We start from the raw sequence: 19,529 nt of genomic DNA, 5'->3' as shown, positions 1-19,529 counted from the left end.
CTGCACAGCATGCTAACAGCTTGCATAATTTCATTAGGGTGATTAAATGTGTCAGTGTAAAGAGGTCCCCCAGTAACTTCATAACCAGCCTGAACGCGAACAGAAATTACCTACAAACTGTAAATTTGGCAAACAATAATGCTTCAGTGTGCATATGCACGTAAGAATGAAGTTTAATGCAGATCCAGTGGTATTCAAATATCGCATGCTCTAAAATTTTCATAAGAACAAGTTAAAGTAGATTATCTGTGTTTTTGTAAAATTCATACCATTTCTTAGTTCAAAGCAAATCTTGCCAGATGTTAGTGTGCTATTTCAATACTATCTCAGAGGTCTGTACTAGACTCAGGCAACACTTAGATATCAAGCAATAAAATGCCACATATGTGAAATAACTAATGGTTTTGAATCTTGGAAATTATTGGAGTCCTAATCTAAGTAGAGGTTTATACTGCTTGATTTTTAAAGATATTCAAACTACGTCTCATGAAAAATTTTCACAATCAAGTCCACTTTTTTCCTACCCTTTCAGTATAGAACTTTTTGCTATTGACTCATCTGAAGCCTGCTCACTTTTGATCCCTTCTTCCCACAGTTTCTACTGTTTCTGCTGTAGATTGCATTAGTGAGACCAATAGGAACAATGGAACAATAGAAAAAAGAAAAAAAAAAAAAAAGACTAGAAAATACAATTGAAAAACAACACTAGAAAATTAGCACCTATTGAACATCTGCCTCTAACAAAACACTACAAAGTATATGTAAAGATTTACAGCTTACCCCAGTGGGTCACCTTCCGCATTGTGGCTGCTATACTTACACAGGGAAGAGCAAAAGTTTGTATCTGGCCATAAGATGAAATTATACTTTGAACATGTTGGCATCTCTCTGTGAAATAGCTTTAAGAAACCACAAACAGGAGAAATAATGTAATTTTAACACATTTTGGGAAGACTTGTTGGCTGGAATTGCCCAGAGCCATTGAGCCTGATGCTGATAGCTGGCACGAGAAACCTTCAGTTGAAGCACATGAAACCTTGCACCATGGTAACACAGTAGTTTTAAAGATGGTACCCAGGTGACCTTGATTAAGGCATTACCATCTGGGCCACCAGGAGAGGGGAGGGGAGTCAAGCAGCCCCACGAAACCTGAGGCTTCAGCCTTGTATGGGGTGAATGCTGGCTCACCTGCCTCCCCTGATCCGCATTGGGCCAGCACAGCATGGGGAGGGAGAGGGGCAACTGGGTCCCAAGCCAGTCAGGAGTCAAAGAACAGGGACACTCCACAGATTAGTAATGGTGTTCCCCCACAGTCAGGGGGAAGAAGTGGCCCATGGAGTGGTGCCCCCTTGCATTTGCTGTCTGCAAATATCAAATGTTCCTCCTGCCTGTATCAATTATGGGAAAATTTACAGCAGCCAGAGGTCATTTTGACAGTATTAAAAAGACCCAAACAACCCAGAACAAAAACAAACCCACAAACCTTCCAGGAATCCAGTCATGTTAGCTGTGATTTCACATGTGAGTCATGTTAGCTGTGAAATCAACAGAAACATTGAGTGGTCTGCAAATCAATAGAGGCTGTACTTTATTAACTTATTAGACATTTACTGAATCCCCACTTTCAGAAAGTTTCTCAGCTAGTGTTGATACCTAGAAAATTACAAACGTAAACAGAATAGCTCCAGCTTTTGAAGTAACTTATCTTTTCATGTCAGCACACTCTTTTAACAAACTACTGCAAATTATTTTCTCATCTTAATAGACTTGTCTAATTAGAAAAAGTGGCAGAAACACTAACAGTGAAGATTGGCCACAGCTGAGAAAAAGGGAAAAAAAAAAAGAAATTGATAGTTATTGCCTATTCTTGTGTTATTATTTGGAGCTATGCCAATAGTCCTGTATTCATAGAATCATAGAATCATAGAATAGTAAAGGTTGGAAAGGACCTTAAGATCATCTAGTTCCAACCCCCTGCCATGGGAAGGGACACCTCGCACTAAAACATGTGGCCCAAGGGTCTGTCCAACCTGGCCTTGAACACTGCCAGGGATGGAGCATCCACAACCTCCCTGGGCAACCCATTCCAGTGCTTCACCACCCTCACTGTAAAGAACTTCCTCCTTATATCTAATATAAACTTCCTCTGTTTAAGTTTGAACCCATTACCCCTTGTCCTACCACTACAGTCCCTAACGAAGAGTCCCTCCCCAGCATCCTTGTAGACCCCCTTCAGATACTGGAAGGCTGCTATGAGGTCTCCATGCAGCCTTCTCTTCTCCAGGCTGAACAGCCCCAACTTTCTCACCCTGTCTTTATACGGGAGGTGCTCCAGCCCTATTATCATCCTCGTGGCCCTCCTCTGGACTCACTCCAACAGCTCCATGTCCTTTTTATGTTGAGGATACCAGAACTGTACACAATACTCCAAGTGAGGTCTCACAAGAGGAGAGTAGAGGGGCAGGATCACCTCCTTCGACCTGCTGGTCATGGTTCTTTTGATGCAGCCCAGGATAGGGTTGGCTTTCTGGGCTGCAAGCGCACACTGCTGGCTCATGTTAAGCTTCTCATCAACCAAAACCCCCAAGTCCTTCTCTGCAGGGCTGCTCTGAATCTCTTCTCCACCTAACCTGTAGCTGTGCCTGGGATTGCCCCAACCCAGGTGTAGGACCTTACACTTGGCTTGGTTAAACTTCATGAGGTTGGCATCGGCCCACCTCACGAGCGTCTCAAGGTCCCTCTGGATGGCATCCCTTCCCTCCAGAGTATCAACCAAACCACACAACTTGGTGTCGTCGGCAAATTTGCTGAGGGCGCACTCAATCCCACTGTCCATGTCGCCGACAAAGATGTTGAACAGGACCGGTCCCAACACCGATCCTTGAGGGACACCACTCGTTACAGGTTTCTGACTGGACATCGAGCCATTTACCACAACTCTTTGCATGCAGCCATCAAGCCAGTTCTTTATTCACTGAGTGGTCCATCTATCAAATTGATGTCTCTCCAATTTAGAGACAAGGATGTCGTGCGGGACAGTGTCAAACGCTTTGCACAAGTCCAGGTAGATGACGGCAACTGCTCTGCCCCTGTCCATCAGTTCCGTGGCTCCATCAAAGAAGGCCACCAAATTGGTCAGGCAGGATTTCCCCTTAGCGAAGCCATGTTGGCTGTCACCAACCACCTCGTTGTTTTTCATGTGCCTTAGCATGTTTTCCAGGAGAAACTGCTCCAAGATTTTGCCAGGCACAGAGGTGAGGCTGTCTGGTCTGTAGTTCCCCGGGTCTTCCACCTTCCCCTTCTTGAAAATGGGGGTTATATTACCCTTCTTCCAGTCATCGGGAACTTCACCTGACTGCCAGGATTTTTCAAATATGATGGACAGTGGCTTAGCAACTTCATTCGCCAGCTCCTGCAGGACCCGTGGATGGATTTCATCAGGTCCCATGGACTTGTGCACGTTCAGGTTCTTAAGATGGTCTCGAACCTGATCCTCTCCTACAGTGGGCCTAAGGTCTTCATTTTCACAGTCTCTGCATCTGCTTTCCAAGACTTTTGTGGTGTGGTCAGAGCATTTGCTAGTGAAGACTGAGGCAAAGAAGTCATTAAGAACCTCAGCCTTCTCCAAATCCATGGTAGCCAGTTCTATCGATAGCTTCTGGAGAGGGCCCACGTTGTCCCTAGTCTGTCTTTTATTTGCTACATACCTGTAGAATCCTTTCTTGTTATCTTTCACATCCCTTGCCAAACTTAATTCTAGCTGGGCCTTAGCTTTCCTAACCTGGTCCCTAGCTTCTCGGGCAATGCTCCTATATTCTTCCCAGGCCGCCTGTCCTCGCTTCCACCTTCTATAAGCTTCTTTTTTCCCTCTAAGTTTCCTCAGCAGCTCCTTGTCCATCCATGGAGGTCTCCTGGCACTCCTGCTGCACTTTCTTCTAGTTGGGATGCAACACTCCTGAGCACTTAGCAGGTGATCCTTGAATATCGACCAGCAGTCTTGGGCCCCCCTGCCCTCTAGGACTATATCCCATGGAACCTTACTAAGGAGGTTCCTGAAGAGGCCAAAGTCTGCTTTCTTGAAGTCCAGGGCAGTGAGCTTGCTGCATGCTCTTCTCACTGTCCTGAGGATTCCTTTTATCCCTGAAAAGCCTGTAAGTATTCAGTTGCTTACTAGACTGGAAGATGCAGCATTCTGCTTAAATGCTTTCTAAACAGAAATGGACATAGAAAATGAGTGTCATCAGTAAAGAAAAACCCGCTAGGAATATAACTTGGATTTAAATATCCAGAGATAATATCCTCTCTCTGGTATAATTCAGGGACTGCCAGGGGAATTTTAAAGTTTTGCAAAAAATTACCAAATTCTGTTCAGTTGTGTCCACACGCAGATGGTCTTAAAGAGTTACTAGAGACTATTAAACACATAGTTAAATAGAATATGATTTAATAGCCTTTTACAAGTGAAGTCCATTGCTCTCTAATATACTTTTTTCAATTAAATATTGTTTATGTACTAGGCTTCAGTTTATTTCATATTTCATTTTACCCACTGAGGGACGAGAAAGCCAAATATATTTTAGTAACTATTTCTCCACATGGTTTCTGTTTTTTCCTGAAGGAATACAAAACTGACACCAGGCATAGCCCTGCTTGGGTTAATGCTGGGACCCAGGATTAGGGAAAAGGGCCTACAAATGCAAATGATTAAACTGAACTCTGACAGAAATGCTGTTCCATCATCTCCAACACAGCTTACAGCCATGACCTTTTAGAATCAATTCACTGTCAGGATAATTTTGCAAGAAATCTGAGCCTTTAAGCTCCTATTCTGGGTCTCTATGTAATGTGATGTTATTTGCATGCTCCCTTGCACAAAACCCTTATTGTTCTGCAACACGTGGCCATAACAGAGAGTGATGTCCCAGAACCAGAAGTATGCAACTGAACTGCAAGCATGACTGTTCAATAAAGAAGCATAAACCATTGGCAGAAATTTGAAGTCACTTGCACATGCACAGAAACAAAGTTTGGGCAGGGACAGAACATTTTTTCACATGGACATGTGACAACCATACACAAAAATGCCAAAGAAGTTATTGATTTCCTCACAGAATTCCTCTGTCCTTCTGTCCCTCCTTCCAAGGACACATACACTAGCTGCTATCCATTGTTCACTGCTGGTATCTCTGCATGTTTTTCTGCTGTTTCCTTTTGGTCAGGCACTAGGAAAATAGACTCCAGATTATCATACAACAAAGCACAGCAGAAAACATTAAGGATGGCAGCCAAGGGAAAACATGATGACTCAACCAACTCACATGGCTGCTGGTGCAAGCTGAGGGCACCTGGGGATCAGTGACCTGTCGAAAGCACACTCCAACTCCTGTCTGAGCCTTGCGCTGGAATTTCTGCTCTGCTGAAAGCTAGGAGAGGTGAAGAGGAGGGAAGTGAGGGGGTTCTGGTACACCCCACAGTCTCACTGCAGTGTAGCGTGGAGATAGAGCTCACCTGGGGCTGCCCAGACCAAGGAAGGGAGAAGCAACTATGCCTGGTAGTAGAGACATTGACTACACACCACAGGATCTGACCTAACACTGATAGCATCAACACCCATAGTCTGCAGCGACTTAAAAACACAGGTGAACTGAATGACACCTTAGGTGATGCTCTGCCACAACAAAGGAAAAACTTTCTCTTATCTTAAACCGGCCTTAAAGCACCTACTAGAGTGAAGTCTCTCATTTCAAGAATAATGCCCAAAGTACAACATTAGGTCTTCCATTTCCAGCATGATTCCTTTTTTATCAGGTTTTCCAAAACTTTTGCCCTAACCTACTCCTTACTTCAAGCACTGAAATTGAAAACAGAAGCCCAATACTTGTGGTCTACAAATTATCTGTAGGAATAGCAGGCAGCATTTTCCCTACATGATGAATGTTGGATCTTAAGATCTGAAAGAGGGCTTGGACAACTCTTCATGGAAACACAACATATGTCTTCCAAAATACTCACTCTTGGACAACAATACCAAATGATTACAGCATTGTATGGTATTTAATGCCTATAGGAACTAGAAATAAACTAGGAAATAAAGCCAACATCCATGAAGAAGATGCTGAAGTAGGGAGGCAATTATAAGCAAAAGTAAGAAAATGACTGAAAGACAGAAGGAGCAATAAGCATGCTATTTGTGAGGGTCATCTCATGACTCCAGACAGCTAGAGAGCACATATCTACCCCTGAGCTTGGGCTCCTTACATAACCAGTGGAGATAAAGGAGCACTTATAGGGCACAGCTCATATCATAAGACAGCATCTTAATTATGTCAAACAATTTCTATGCTGGCACTACAAATTTGTTTTTCCATTGATTGTAAAAGAAGCCAGGGGAAGGGGGGATTGGAAAGTGTCTGGTTTTAGTCAGATGATTCCCATCCGTTTCTAAGGGGTTCGGAATTTCATTTTTCCATGTAAATATTAAGAACACAATAAGGTGTTTTTAAGATTTGGTTTTATTTCTCATTACCCTACTCTGGTTTTATTAGTAATAAACTGATTTCCCCAAGTCGAGCCTGTTTTGCTCATGACAGGAATTAGTGAGTGATCTCCCCCTTCCTTATCTCAACTCACAAGCCTTTCTTTGTATTTTCTCTCTCCTGTCCAGCTGAGGAGGGGAGTGATAGAGCGGCTTTGGTGGGCACCTGACATCCAGGCAGCACCAACAGAGCACATAAGAAGAGCATTTCCAGTATGCTAGAAGTGTGTACTCTAAATTTAATTACCTTAGTTTAGTGCAATGAGTCTCAGCCACAGCATGTAAAATTAAGGTAAAAGATTAAGAAGAAAATTACTCGTTGATAGTCACAAGACAGCTGACATTTAAAACAAAATCATGAGCAGCTCAATTTCTCATTCAGTGTGTTTTCTGGCAGTTTACAAGGGCATAAATCAATAACTGCTTTAAAGTGACTGAAAAGATTATCTATGTAGTTGACCACTATGGGGTTTCTAAAAAGCTTAGTTTGAAGTCCTCATTTAGATAGGTCCTTGGCTTATCAACAGATAAAAGTCATGTATGCATGCCTTACTTCAGTTAGAACAGGTCTAAGAATGTAGCCCTTTCTTGCATCCTGGACAGACAGGACACTGTGCAGGAAGACACGGCCTCAAATCAGAGAGTTTTCACATGGCTCAGCCATCTCTCTATCCTCTTGCATAGTGATGTTCACTTACACAACACTAACCTGAATTCATCTTTTACAAAGAAATACTGGCATCAACTTCTCAAACTGCCAAGTACTTTAGCTACCATGAATGCTGAGGAAGAGAGAACAACCAACAGACAACTGAAAACATGAGCTAAGACTTCAGCAGTCACAAAAATATCCTTGATAGTGATGTGCCTTGAAACTTTTCCAGCATTAGAATCTAGTGTTGGAATTCCTCAGCCAGCGAAAGCTTCATCTTTCCCATATGTATTAACTTATTTAATATTTAATCCTGATACGGCATGGCGTAAAGTAGCGATTCTGAAAATGAACTCCAGAAGTCATCTGAGCCCAAATTATGCCTGTCATACATGTTTAGGAAGTCTACATTAGTGCAAGTATCTTGGGAAAAGATGCAATGTTTTGTAAAGTTTTCATCTGTCCAGAGATTTGAAATGTTTAATAAGGCACTGGAGAGATTATGCATAAGATGGCCAAAACTGCATTACAAGCTTCATCTTAGGATGGCATATCACTTTGTGTATATATGGACTCTGTGGGAGTGTGTTACTAAATAATGTATTTTTCCTACATTAAAATCTAATGCTTAATAATTTCATTATATATTTAACAGTTTTTATTTCAGCTTGCTTGCAGAGTTTACACAGAGTTCAGCTTGGAAAATATGTCCTCAGTTCCTATGTCACTTTCCATGTTCGCTTAAATGTACAACCATGAGCCTGTCAAACTGTGGCTAAGCAGTGGGCAATGGGAGCAAATTTAGCAAATCCATCCATTTCCTCAACTCAGTGACATGTGCAGTTTCCACTGCAATGACCTACTTGACAGAGATGCAAACATGCTCAAGCACCAGAGTAAAATCATTTACAGTGGGAACACCCGAAGCTGTTCCTCCTCTAGCTCCGTCCCTAGTGCTCCCCCAGATCAAGACCCAGCAGCTCTTACACTTCCATAGCAGGTCTCATGATATTTAATGTTTTGCTTAAAATCCCCATTGCATGTTTACTGATTAGCATCTGCACTTCCCATTAGTTTCTAAAACTTCTGCTTTCTGTGAGTAGTTTGAAGTCACAAAGCAGATGTGTGGAAAGCAGCAAGTAAATAAACCAAACACATACACTTTGTCCATATATTTTTTTCCATTGTGCCCATGGCAACTCCCTGGTGATGGTTCTTGGATCACGGTTTTTAATTGGCTGGGGTAGGCAATGGATTGCTAAGTAAAGAACTTACAGCTCAATTCCACAGCAAGCAACATCGATGTATATTGCAATGTCAATATTGCTGGGAGAAGAATCAGGTCTGCTTTCCAGATCACCTCCCAGGGCAACAGTTACGGGATTTTAAAAAAGATAAAGACACTTTAGAGAAAGAAAATAGTGATATCTCACCACTGTTTCATTACATTTGAAACAAATCTCAGCTTCCTAATTTCACTGGCTCAGGTTTCATCCAGGCCACAGACATGGGGATAAACCTTCACTCTCAATTTGGTTTAAAAGGAAAAGAAAGATGAAGGTTTTCACAGCATCAAAACAAAGTGTTTGTGTGTGAAATAACCACTAAAATACAGCTCTTCTCAGAAGCCTTTTAAGAACAAATTGTATTTAAAAATATTTTAACAGTTTGAAATTTGCTTAGGTGTGCTTTACATGTCATCAAATATTCACCAAGATCAGAATCACAGAACCGCAGAATCATAGAATAGTTTGTGTTGGAAGGGACCTTTGAAGGTCATCTAGTCCAACCCCCCTGCAGTGAGCAGGGACATCTCCAACTTCAGGTTGCCCAGAACCACATCCAGTCTGGCCTTGAATGTCTCCAGGGATGGTGCATCCACCACCTCTCTGGGCAATCTGTGCCACTATTGTACCACCCTCATTGTAATTGAATTTTTTCTTCACATCCAGCCTGAATCTCCCCTCTTTTAGTTTAAATTAATTTCTCACTTAAAATTTCCTCACAATCCAGGAAAATACTGCAGTTAAAAAAAAAAAAGGTACATACCTTCATTTGGTACAAGAGTGCAATTCTACCGAAGCCAGTGAACTTACTGTAACATCATCTGAAATTCCGCCCCTATACTGATGTTTATCCTAGTAGGATAGGATCTATTCCATGAGGACAAAAAGGGACATATAAGAATATTGAAGTGTTTATTCTGACAAAGCTTGATGTGCAACTTCAGTTCTTAATTACCTTTCATATTACGCGTCGTTATTCGTGACCCCGAGAACTAATACCATTCCTCTTAGCCTTGGCAGACCAAAATCAGACATGAGACACAAATAAGGGTAAGCTAACTTTTAGCAAATAAGATGTACTTTTTTTTTTTTTTCCTTTTTTAAGAATAGCTAAGGGATTGCAAGAAAGTGTAAATAACAACAAAAAAAAAAGTAGTTCTCTTCCCAGCCTATACAGATTTGCCATTTCTGTGTTCTTACATGCTCCTTTCATACAGCGGCCTCATACAGTATTTTGTAGTCTTTGTGGCTTTTGCATTTATGTTTATACATCCAATCAGATTTGACAATCAGAAGGTAATCACAGTGGTCAGGCCAAATGCTATGATCTAAACTGGACTACTCAGGTGTCAATAATCCTCTTGCTGAGAACAAGTTTCCTTACCCTTGGTAACTGCACCATCAGTGAGGTCCTAAACCACCAGCTTACAACCCAGAATATACTTGATTTTCTGTCTCTTGAGTTTCTGAATCACTTTGATCAGTTTTATACAATTTTTCCAAAGTCACAAGAAGACAAGGAAAATAATCCTAAAATGAATGAGATGCCATTTGTTTATTCTTTTAGCAGTAATAACTGCAAGTCTCAATAAAAACCTCACAATTCTCTCATGTCACTTTCCAATATCCAACAGCCATAAGAAAAAAAAAGAATTAACCGTTCCGTTCGATGGCTCCTTGTTCAGTCTGTGATGTTTACAGCACACAGTGAATAAAAAAAAAAAAAAGAAAAAAAAGGAAAAAAGAAAAATAAAAAAGTAAAATAATGATGGTACATCCAAGCATTTTGTTTTAAAGTGCAATGAAAACCTGGAAAAACCATCAACACGCTGCATACCTACCGTAGCTCTTTTTCAGGACACTCTAGAGTACAAAAAAGTACAAAACTCCAAACCCCCTGATGAATGATGGTATTTATCAGCAGATAGAATCTGTCTATAGAGACACATAAATGTTAGGCAACCTGCTACTATTATTTGCTTTTACTTACATTATTTTCCAGTGAACATTTTTTAATTATAACTCTGCAATCAAACTTCTTCAGTATGCCCTTTATATACACTAATGACAAAATGTCATGAGCGCTGCAAGACTTTAAGAATTGCGAAAGAGTTTCTCTAACACTGTCATGAAAAGTTTCCATGTGCACAGCTCAATAACTACCTGCTTTTAGGCTGCCTCAGCTGCCCAGGACACCCCGCTGACAGCATCAGCACCACTCAGAACAGCTGAGGTCACCTTTGGCATTCTGGGGTTTCTGGTTTTGTTTGCTTGCTTGTTCCTTGATGATCTAATCAATTTTAAGAATTATAGCAGAAACTCTCACAGGAACACCAGTACCACAATAGTACAGAAATCTGCACTCGTGCCATCCATCCGATTTACACAGAAGATCTAAGTTAAGAATTATTCCATAAGCAAGTCACCCCATGAGAAATGTACCCATTTACTGGTTTAATTCCACAGTTACCAGGGTGGTAACACACAGATATCCTGACATAAGCCAGCAGGCTCAAAGGGCACCTTCAACGTATTTTTTTTTTCCTTATCCCTTAAACACATACTTTCTTCCCCTCTCCCTTCAAATGTTATTATCCCACACCTAAATAATTAAAAGAAAGCTAAATCAAAGGATGGAGAAAAACAGGTCCTAACCTCTTTCTCCGCAAGAAGACTAGTTACTGAAATATTGGAATTCGTAAAATTCACAAAAACAGAAATGACATGTGCAAGGAGAAAACATCTCATCCTGCTCCGCACAGAACAAGCCACAGAATCAAAGAATCACAGACTGGTTTGGGTTCCAAAGGACCTTAAAGCTCATTTAGTTCCAACCCCCCCGACATGGACAGGTACATCTCCCACTAGACCAGGTTGCTCAAAGCCTGGCCTTGAACACTGCCAGGGATGGGGCAGCCACAGCTTCCTGTCAAAAACATCCTGTCAGAACAAGCCAAGCTATTGTTGATAATGGGTTCTATTTTTGGAAGGCCAAAGGCAGTGCTTTTATGCTGGCTCCGGAGCGCTCACTTTGGGCAAAGCAGCACATTCCCAGGGGAAGCTGCCAGGCTGAGTTAACTGTCATCAGTGGAGCACACATTTGAGGAAGGGAAGGATACCAGGGCCCACACCATTGGAAATAACAAGAGCTTATAATTCAGGTAGAAAACATGGGTTTGGATCTGCAGCCTGACTCTACATCAAGGGCTGCAGGAGCACTTCTTGGTCCAAAGTGCCAGCACAAGATGCACCGCAGCTCCAGGGTGGGAGAAGAGCCAGGGATGCACTGGGTCTAGTCCTGGTGCCTGAGGCACCAGAGCAAGGATGTACAGCAAGAGGGAGCCGTGCCAGGTCCCACAGTCTGGGTGAGATAAGGATCATGTCTAGATGTGCACCCACAGGCCACTTTATGCTTTACTGGACTTTTTTTGAACATAGGAATAAGCACAGTCACTGCTTGGTAATGCAATTCTTAGAGCGACTGGCCACCTCGGAGGGATAATGGCTGCCCTCTGACTTTGTTTTTTCTTTCATCTTGATTTAATAACTAGAATAGTTTTCAGTTAAAACACTTAAAGCTAGCAGCGCAAAAGCTGGTTGCAGGAAAAGTTTTGTCTGGACAGGAGAGGAATGCTGAACACTGTTTTATGTTTTGATGCACACTGACTATTTCCAACAAATCAAAGTATGACTTAATTTGCTATTGAACCTGCAAGAACGTAATTTTAAAATAAAGATTTTGCTTTGGGGGAGAAAGGAAAGCACCTAATGATGAAAACTGTCATTAACTGGGACATGAGGGAATTTATATTATAGATTGATAGATAATTACAAATGGTAAATGGAGCACTCTCAGGAGGCTTTGTTCACAACAAAAGCAGCACTGAGGGGCCTGTAATTCAGCATTGGCACAGATCTTCCTGAAAAAGAGGGAAGTATTATGTATGTTCATATACTTAGTCAAACTCCTTCCAGGGCCTTGCCTCTTCCTAGATGCCATTTTTAGCTTTTAAAAACAAATAATTTTAAAAATATGTATGTTAGGAAATATTTATCAGATCTGTGATACTTTTTCATAAAGTCTGTTGTTAAAATATGTTAAAACAAAGCTGCTCAGCAGAAAAAAACCTGGGAGTGATGACTGACAGCCAGCTGAACATGATCCAGCTTGTGCCCAGACAGCCAAGAAGGCCAACAGCATCCTGGCCTGCATCAGCAATAGCATGGCCAGCAGGGCCAGGGAAGTGATCATCCCCCTGTACTTAGCACTGGTGAGGCTGCATCTCGAATCCTGTGTTAATTTCTGGGCCCCTCACTACATTGAGGTGCTGGAGCAGGTCCAGAGAAGGGCAATGGAGCTGGTGAAGGGTCTGGAGCACAAGTCTGATGAGGAACAGCTGAGGGAACTGGGGGTGTTTAGTCTGGAGAAGAGAAGGCTCAGAGGGGACCTTATCTCTCTCTGCAACTACCTGAAAGGAGGCTGCAATGAGGTAGAGGTCAGTCTCTTATCCAAAGTAACAAGTGGTGGAATCACCATCCCTGGAAGTGTTAAAAAACCATGTAGATGAGTCCCCCAGTGATATGGTTTAGTGGTGGATTTGGCAGTCCTGAGATAATGGTTGGACTTGATGATCTTAAAGGTCTTTTCCAACCTAGTTGATTCTATGACTCTATGCATTTCACCTGTGATTGACCATAAGAAAGCAATCAAAACATCCTTCTGTTTACCACAGAGAAGCAGTGAGTTCACTGATCAAGACACTTCACATACCAGTGTTAAAAATAAGAGAATTATCACTGAACTCTTACCAAAGCAGGAGTTGACAAAGCCGTACCATCTACAGCCATGCTCCCCTCCAATCCATTTGCCATGGATGTTAGATGCAAAACTAAGGGTAGTGCCAGAGATGCACACTAACATGTCACTGATACTGATGTTCAGCAGGAGCATGTTGACTGGGTTACGGAGGGTTTTAAACTTGCAGAAGAGGATGAGGACAATCAAGTTATTGAAGAAACCAAAAACAAAGATGAATCCAAGAAAAACAGCTACTATTATGTGCCCACTTCTTGCAAGTCCAGCCTTTGGCTCAACAGGATCTGTAGGTGCACTAAAGCTCAGATTGTACATCCAAGTGTGATTCATTTTGGACTTTGACACCGATCAGTAAGGGCAGAGACACCAGGTGCCCTGTACTGAAACCCTCCAGCAACTTCCCAGAAGCGTTCCTCCATCACAGGTCAAATCATCTCAGAGTCTTGCAATCTTCACTCAGCTGAGATACATCTTAGATGATTAGGCAGGTGTGAAATAACAATATTGCAGCACAGGAGTGTTTTCCTGCACTGTGCCTTTCCAGTGGTCAGCTCTGCAGCTTAACGCCAGGACAGCAGAACCAAGTAAACAATCACCTGAAATTCACCTCTGTTATTTCAACCCAGGATCATGTTAGATGATCTTTTTTGAGGCTCAGAAAGGAAGGTATATTAAAAAGATGCTTCAGCATGTTCTCTTCCTTCAGAGCAAACGGGCAGCCCTTCCATCAATGGGCAGCTACCGTTGCTTCCTCTGACAATGGGCGTCTTTCTGAAAGTACAGAAGGAAACAAAAGGTAAAAACAACTCTTTCCATATGAAGACCAAAAAGTAGGTACATAATTTACTAAAAGTTCCTCCCTTTTCAACCTGTAAGAAATATTTCTAGTCTTTTCACTTTTTTCTCCAATTTTCAACAGAAAAATCAGTTTGTTGACATTTTCTTTGTTGTTCTAGACAGTTTTTCCCTAGCTCAGTTTAGCCTGGAGAAGCTTACTTGCACCTTCCTAGCAAAGTTCCTCAGGTGACAAAATGCATGGTAAGACATATCTTTTGCAGTAGCTTCCAAAAGGAAGAATTATATCTTCTTCCACATTAAGCCAATCCACACCAAGCAAAGCTTCAGTCTTGGCAAGACCTTAATTAAAATGAAGAGAATTTCAGAATAAGGAGAAAGTATTTCTTTACCTAGAAAGAATAATTTCAAGCGCAGTCCCTGAAGCTCTCATATGCTTACAAAGGTTGGCAGAGCTGTGATACCAATTTCACATCTCCCACATTTACCAGAGGGCAGATGTTCTCCTTCATTATTTATAAAGCAGCCAAACACCCAAAGCCTCATGTGTCTCCTCCACCACAGACATGAATTTGTATACCTGCATGCAGTGAATACACTCTCCGTGTGTACTGCGTGAAGCAATAGCAGAGTGCTTAATGTGGATGTATAACTGCTTAGCCAGCCTTCTACATGGTTGCAGGCAAATTCTGCACAGAAATTTCCATTAAAATGGAGATGGACACACATATGTAGGGAATTAATCTCCTCACTGCAAAATGCATGAAACCCATAGCTTGCTGAACTAACAGGAAAACTTTTCTTTCAAGAGTCATGAGCTCCTGGAATGATTACAAACTTTTTAACATACAACGTCTTCTATATTACACCTAACCACTGCTTTTTGGAAATTGTCTTGTAGAAAAGATGTGTTTAACCAACTGGAAACATCAGGGTTCAAAGTTTACTAAAGATGCAGAGGTTGTTTGATTTTTTCTTCTATCATACCTTTGTGTCATTGTGAACATTTATAGCAAGTATTTCTTCTTACCATTTCCCTACTTTCACAAACTCACTGTGCTAAATATGTCTCATTATTGCAGTGATTTTGAACTCTAATGTATACAGTCTGTCTTTATTGTCTCGTCTGATGAGTAAGTTAAGTACACTTTGCAGACCGTCTACTGTTCAGTCATCAACAATCTGAAACACTGATGCTTTCCTCTTTTTTGCCCCTGTTCAGGAGGTACATGGTAATTTAGATTGGTAAGGATCTCAGGTAGTATATCTAAGAGAAAGAACATATGAAATCCTCTTTCTACAATTTTGAAAAAGAGAAAAAACTAAAACAAAACAAAAAACCCCAGAACAAAACAAAACCAGGATCCCCTGACCAATTCTGGTGTAGGTTATAGAAGGAAACTAACTGGGACTAATTGTCAGTATACCTTTGATTTACTAATAATTCTGTTTAAAAGAACTGAGTTAACATTTAGTGGGAAAAAACTCCCACACATTAAATAACAACTGATTAAAAAATACAATGCTGAGTATTTCTCAGTCACTAACAGTGTGACTGAAAAGGCAAAGAACTGCACTTTGGTAGGAAAAATCACGGTCACATTGTGCTGAAGGAGAGCAGAAGAAAGAATTCACAGGAAAACAAGATGTACACTGAAGTAAAGTCAATAAGTAATCACTTGTAGATTTTATTTTTTTTTAATAATTCTGCTTATACCCCAGCTTCTACTAAACTAATCTATTCTTTTTCCATCACTTTGAAGACATTTTTGTCTAATCTGTTTGTACATGACTGTTTATTGAGGAATGCATTTAAGGACAGTCCTATCTTCTCCTCCCTTCTGCAAAGAATACTGCAGAATCTGGCTTCAAAATCTGAAGAGATTTAAGTCTGATTTACATGCAGATTAATTTCAGTTACAGACATGTATTTTTTTTTTTTTTTCCCCAAGCTGAACTGGTTACACTTAGATAATCCATAACAAAGATAATAGTATGCCATCATAAATGTTTCTATGTGGGAATCAACTTTGCCAGCAAAGTTAATCACAGCAAACAGTCTGAATAATACTATCATTAAAGCATCACAGCCTTGGTGTTAGACAAAGCCAAAGGTTATAATCCCCTTAGCAAATATAACTAACTTTATACATGTATCTCTATTAAGCTGAAAATATAAATAGTAAAACGCATCTCGCATTCTTCAAGACATATTAAGAGTTTGTATTTACAATGCTTACAAAGTACATTTACTCCCTGGATCGGAGTCAGCTGGCTGAAACTTAGCAGGCTGACACCAGGTGTGCAGGCACAGCCCAGTGCTCAGGTCATTTCTCCACTAGCAGCAACTGATCCTGCTTCTGCAGGATGAGTTCTGCCCTGATGCGCTGGAGAAAGACACCTCAACACCCAGGCAAGAGAAGCAGACCCTGGATTCAGTGTAAAACATTAGCACGCACACTGTGAAGGTCAAGCCATGAGGCTTCCTGACATCAACAGATGACAACAAAGGTGCACGAACATGTACTTCGGAAAGTTTAGGGTGAACTTAACAGATAGGGGTCTGCAGAGGAAAACAGCTGATGACCTGGGCTGTGTGGGAATAAGTCTCTCATTAGTAGCTCAGGCATAAAGTGCTACGTTTTTTACATGTTTGGATAAAGTGCAAGCCAAATTCAGATTTCAGCAAATCCCCTGAAGAATGGGTCTAATTCTTACCTAATGTTAGCATGTAACTGAATAACACTATTGCTGAATAAGACCTGTGCCCCAAGGTTCACTTGACTTTTTTCCTACAGACATAGAGCTTGGTTTAACAGAGGTTACTTTGCAACTCTGACAACTGTGCTCCCCAGGTCTCCATGATCTAGCAGGACATCCTGAACCCTCCTAATCACTAGCAAACTCAGGAGCCTGTAGCACTCAACTCCAGCTAATTCTGCCAATTCTGCTTCTCAAAAACGTTAAAAAGAATCCAATAAAACCTACAATTTAATTCAAAACAAATAAATAAGCATCCAGTTTGCCTCCTTGAATTTGAGTTGACATGAAATGGAAAACATACCCAAAGTGATACAAAACACATGGCCAGGTGAAAGAGGCCAAAAGTTCATTTAACATCACTAGTTATTAAATGCTTCATCTGTTAACTGGTTCTGACAATAGTAAAGACACAGTGAAGCAGACACCCATCACTGCTTGCACTTTTCTCTGAAGCAGTCTGTTGGAAAAAAAGGGTTTTGAAAGATTTTATGTCAGCTTCTGGGAATGTGGGCATTATACACTGAGAGTATCAGGCTTCTTTTTACACTTGCCACCACGCATTACTCTGAGCAGTATCCTGCACCAGCGAAGCTGTTCGCTCTTTCTCACTTTGCCCCAGAAGAAGTACTAATTTATTGAACATGTTAGCTTTAAGGGTCAATGATTGTTTGGGCTTTTTTTTCCTTAAATGAACTAACTTATTATTTCTAACTGGCAGATTCTTTACCATCTTCCCTTGAAAAGTTGTGCAACATGCCAGAAATGATGCTTAATTCACTTTAAATAGTTAAGAGCCGATGAAATTGCATAAAATAAATAAAATCAAACTTCAAAATCATATTGCTAAAAACCATGACTCTCTTACATTGTATTTACTTTACATTACATTTACATATTTACTTGTATTCTCTTCTGATACAGATGATCTATAAATACCCCTTATATTTACAGATAAATGCAGCCTTAATCAACCTGTTGTTCAGTTCATATTAAAATCCATTAAAAACAGCCATTTCCCTTCATTTATGACCTTAGCTTTCTACTGAAAATTTAATTTAAAAAACCAAACACACAAACGAACAAAAAAACCAAAACCAACAGAATATTTCAAAGACAATCCCAGATGAAACTCTATGAAGGAAGAATCACTTTTTTTTTTTTTACATGATGCCAGAATTATGGCAGGAACAACTTTTTTTTTTTTTTTTTTTTTTTTTTTTTTTTAAGTTTTTATACACTAAACCTTGTTTTCCAGGTAACAAAATTGAACTGTTTTTAACAGGAAGCCTCCAAAACAAGAGGTATCACCTGATATAATTCTTTCAAACACAGCTGAAAGGTGTGGGACTGCATGAGACTTCGCAACACTGAAGACAAAATTCTCATCTATTCTGCACTATTTTTTCCATGCCCTAAGTCCCACGGCAGGACGCCAAAAGACCTAAAGGTAGGTCTTCAGAAATAATACAAAAGACCAAGAGGAGGCTCTGTGGTCTAGATATTGAAGCATCTCCCAGCTCCCCACACCTGCTGTCCGTGGGAGAACCCCTTGCATGCACATCTACGGACTTACTTTCAGGGACTCGCACTCATGAAACAGACAGACAGGAAAAGGAGAACACCACAAGTGCGGAACAGAATGACAGAATAGTTTGGATTCGAAGGGACTTTAAAGATCATGTAGTTCCCTGCCACAGGCAGGGACATGTGATGAAGTCCACCACGTTTGAAAGCCACACTGTTTACTCGAGCAAATTCTAACAGCGTGGGAAAACGGCGTGAGACACCCCTGAACCGTTGCTTTTGAGATAAAAGCTACTTTTATGGAGTACGTTAAAAGTTAAGGGAATCTTTTGCACGGAAACGTCCACGTTCACAGCAACTGAGCCGGTCCCACTCGGGATGGCTGCGGCAGAGACATCACAGAGCGCTTCCCAAGGCCCCAGCTCCCCCCAAGCTTTTAAACCTTGCATCAAGCCAAAGCCTCTTCAGCCAATCTCAGTTTATGATTTCTCCTGCACAAACTTTTGCACATTTATTGGGGGGTGAGTGGCACAGAAAACTGCAAGAAGAACCCACCTGCGTCTATCATCCAGAGCACCCCAAGGTAAAAAAGCCACCTAAGTCTCCGGCAAAGGCGTCCTGAGCGGCGAAGCGCAGAGCCCTGACTTCGGCTGCAACCCCCGCGGGCTCGGTCGACCCCGTCCCGCGGATCCTCCTCCGCTCCCGCTGGGCCGCGGTTCCCGGACTGCCCGCCGGCAGGGCGCTTACTTCCCGCGGGATGGATGCTGTGCGCTCGCCCTGCCTGCCCGCCCGCTTCCTTCTCCTCCTCCCCTCCCAGGCGGACTGAGAAGACAGTCAACTTCAGGATGCCGGGGAGAATAAATAGGTTTTGGGGTTTTTTTAAATAAATGAAATAAAATGAAGAATGCTGGGGCACGGCTGCCACCGCTGCCGTCCGCCCACCCTGCGCTCCGCCCGCGCTGGGGCGGTGCTGAGCCCGGGCCGCCCCCTGCCCGGGGCAAGGGGCCCCGGTGGAGAGAAGGAAGGGGCCGCAGCGTGCAGGGCGCTTGGTTCCCCGACTTTGGGGAGCACCTGCGTCTGCCCTCTCCCTGCCGCACGGGTGCTCCCCTCCTCCACTCTCCCAGGGTCTGCCAGGGCATCGCTGGTCGTGGGGCACGT

The 19,529-nt window shown here is 41.8% G+C and overlaps 1 protein-coding gene across 1 annotated transcript in view; it reads right to left on the bottom strand.

Annotated features, from left to right (window-relative positions):
- LOC115604041 (opsin-3-like) overlaps nucleotides 1–19,307 on the bottom strand; it is an 86,821-nt gene extending 67,514 nt beyond the window's left edge. Inside the window, exons 1-2 of the mRNA XM_030476719.1 lie at nucleotides 18,927–19,307; nucleotides 13,283–14,060 (exon numbers count right to left, since the gene is read on the bottom strand). Coding sequence (XP_030332579.1) covers nucleotides 13,283–13,619 — 337 coding nt within the window. The 5' untranslated portion in view covers nucleotides 13,620–14,060; nucleotides 18,927–19,307. The remainder of the gene's footprint in view (nucleotides 1–13,282; nucleotides 14,061–18,926) is intronic.
- Between the last annotated feature and the right edge of the window lie 222 nt (nucleotides 19,308–19,529).

Source organism: Strigops habroptila, chromosome 2 (genome assembly GCF_004027225.2).
Source record: "Strigops habroptila isolate Jane chromosome 2, bStrHab1.2.pri, whole genome shotgun sequence".
Taxonomy (NCBI): domain Eukaryota; kingdom Metazoa; phylum Chordata; class Aves; order Psittaciformes; family Psittacidae; genus Strigops; species Strigops habroptila.
Note: the sequence above shows the minus strand (reverse complement) of the source record. Positions and strands in the feature narration are given on the sequence as shown.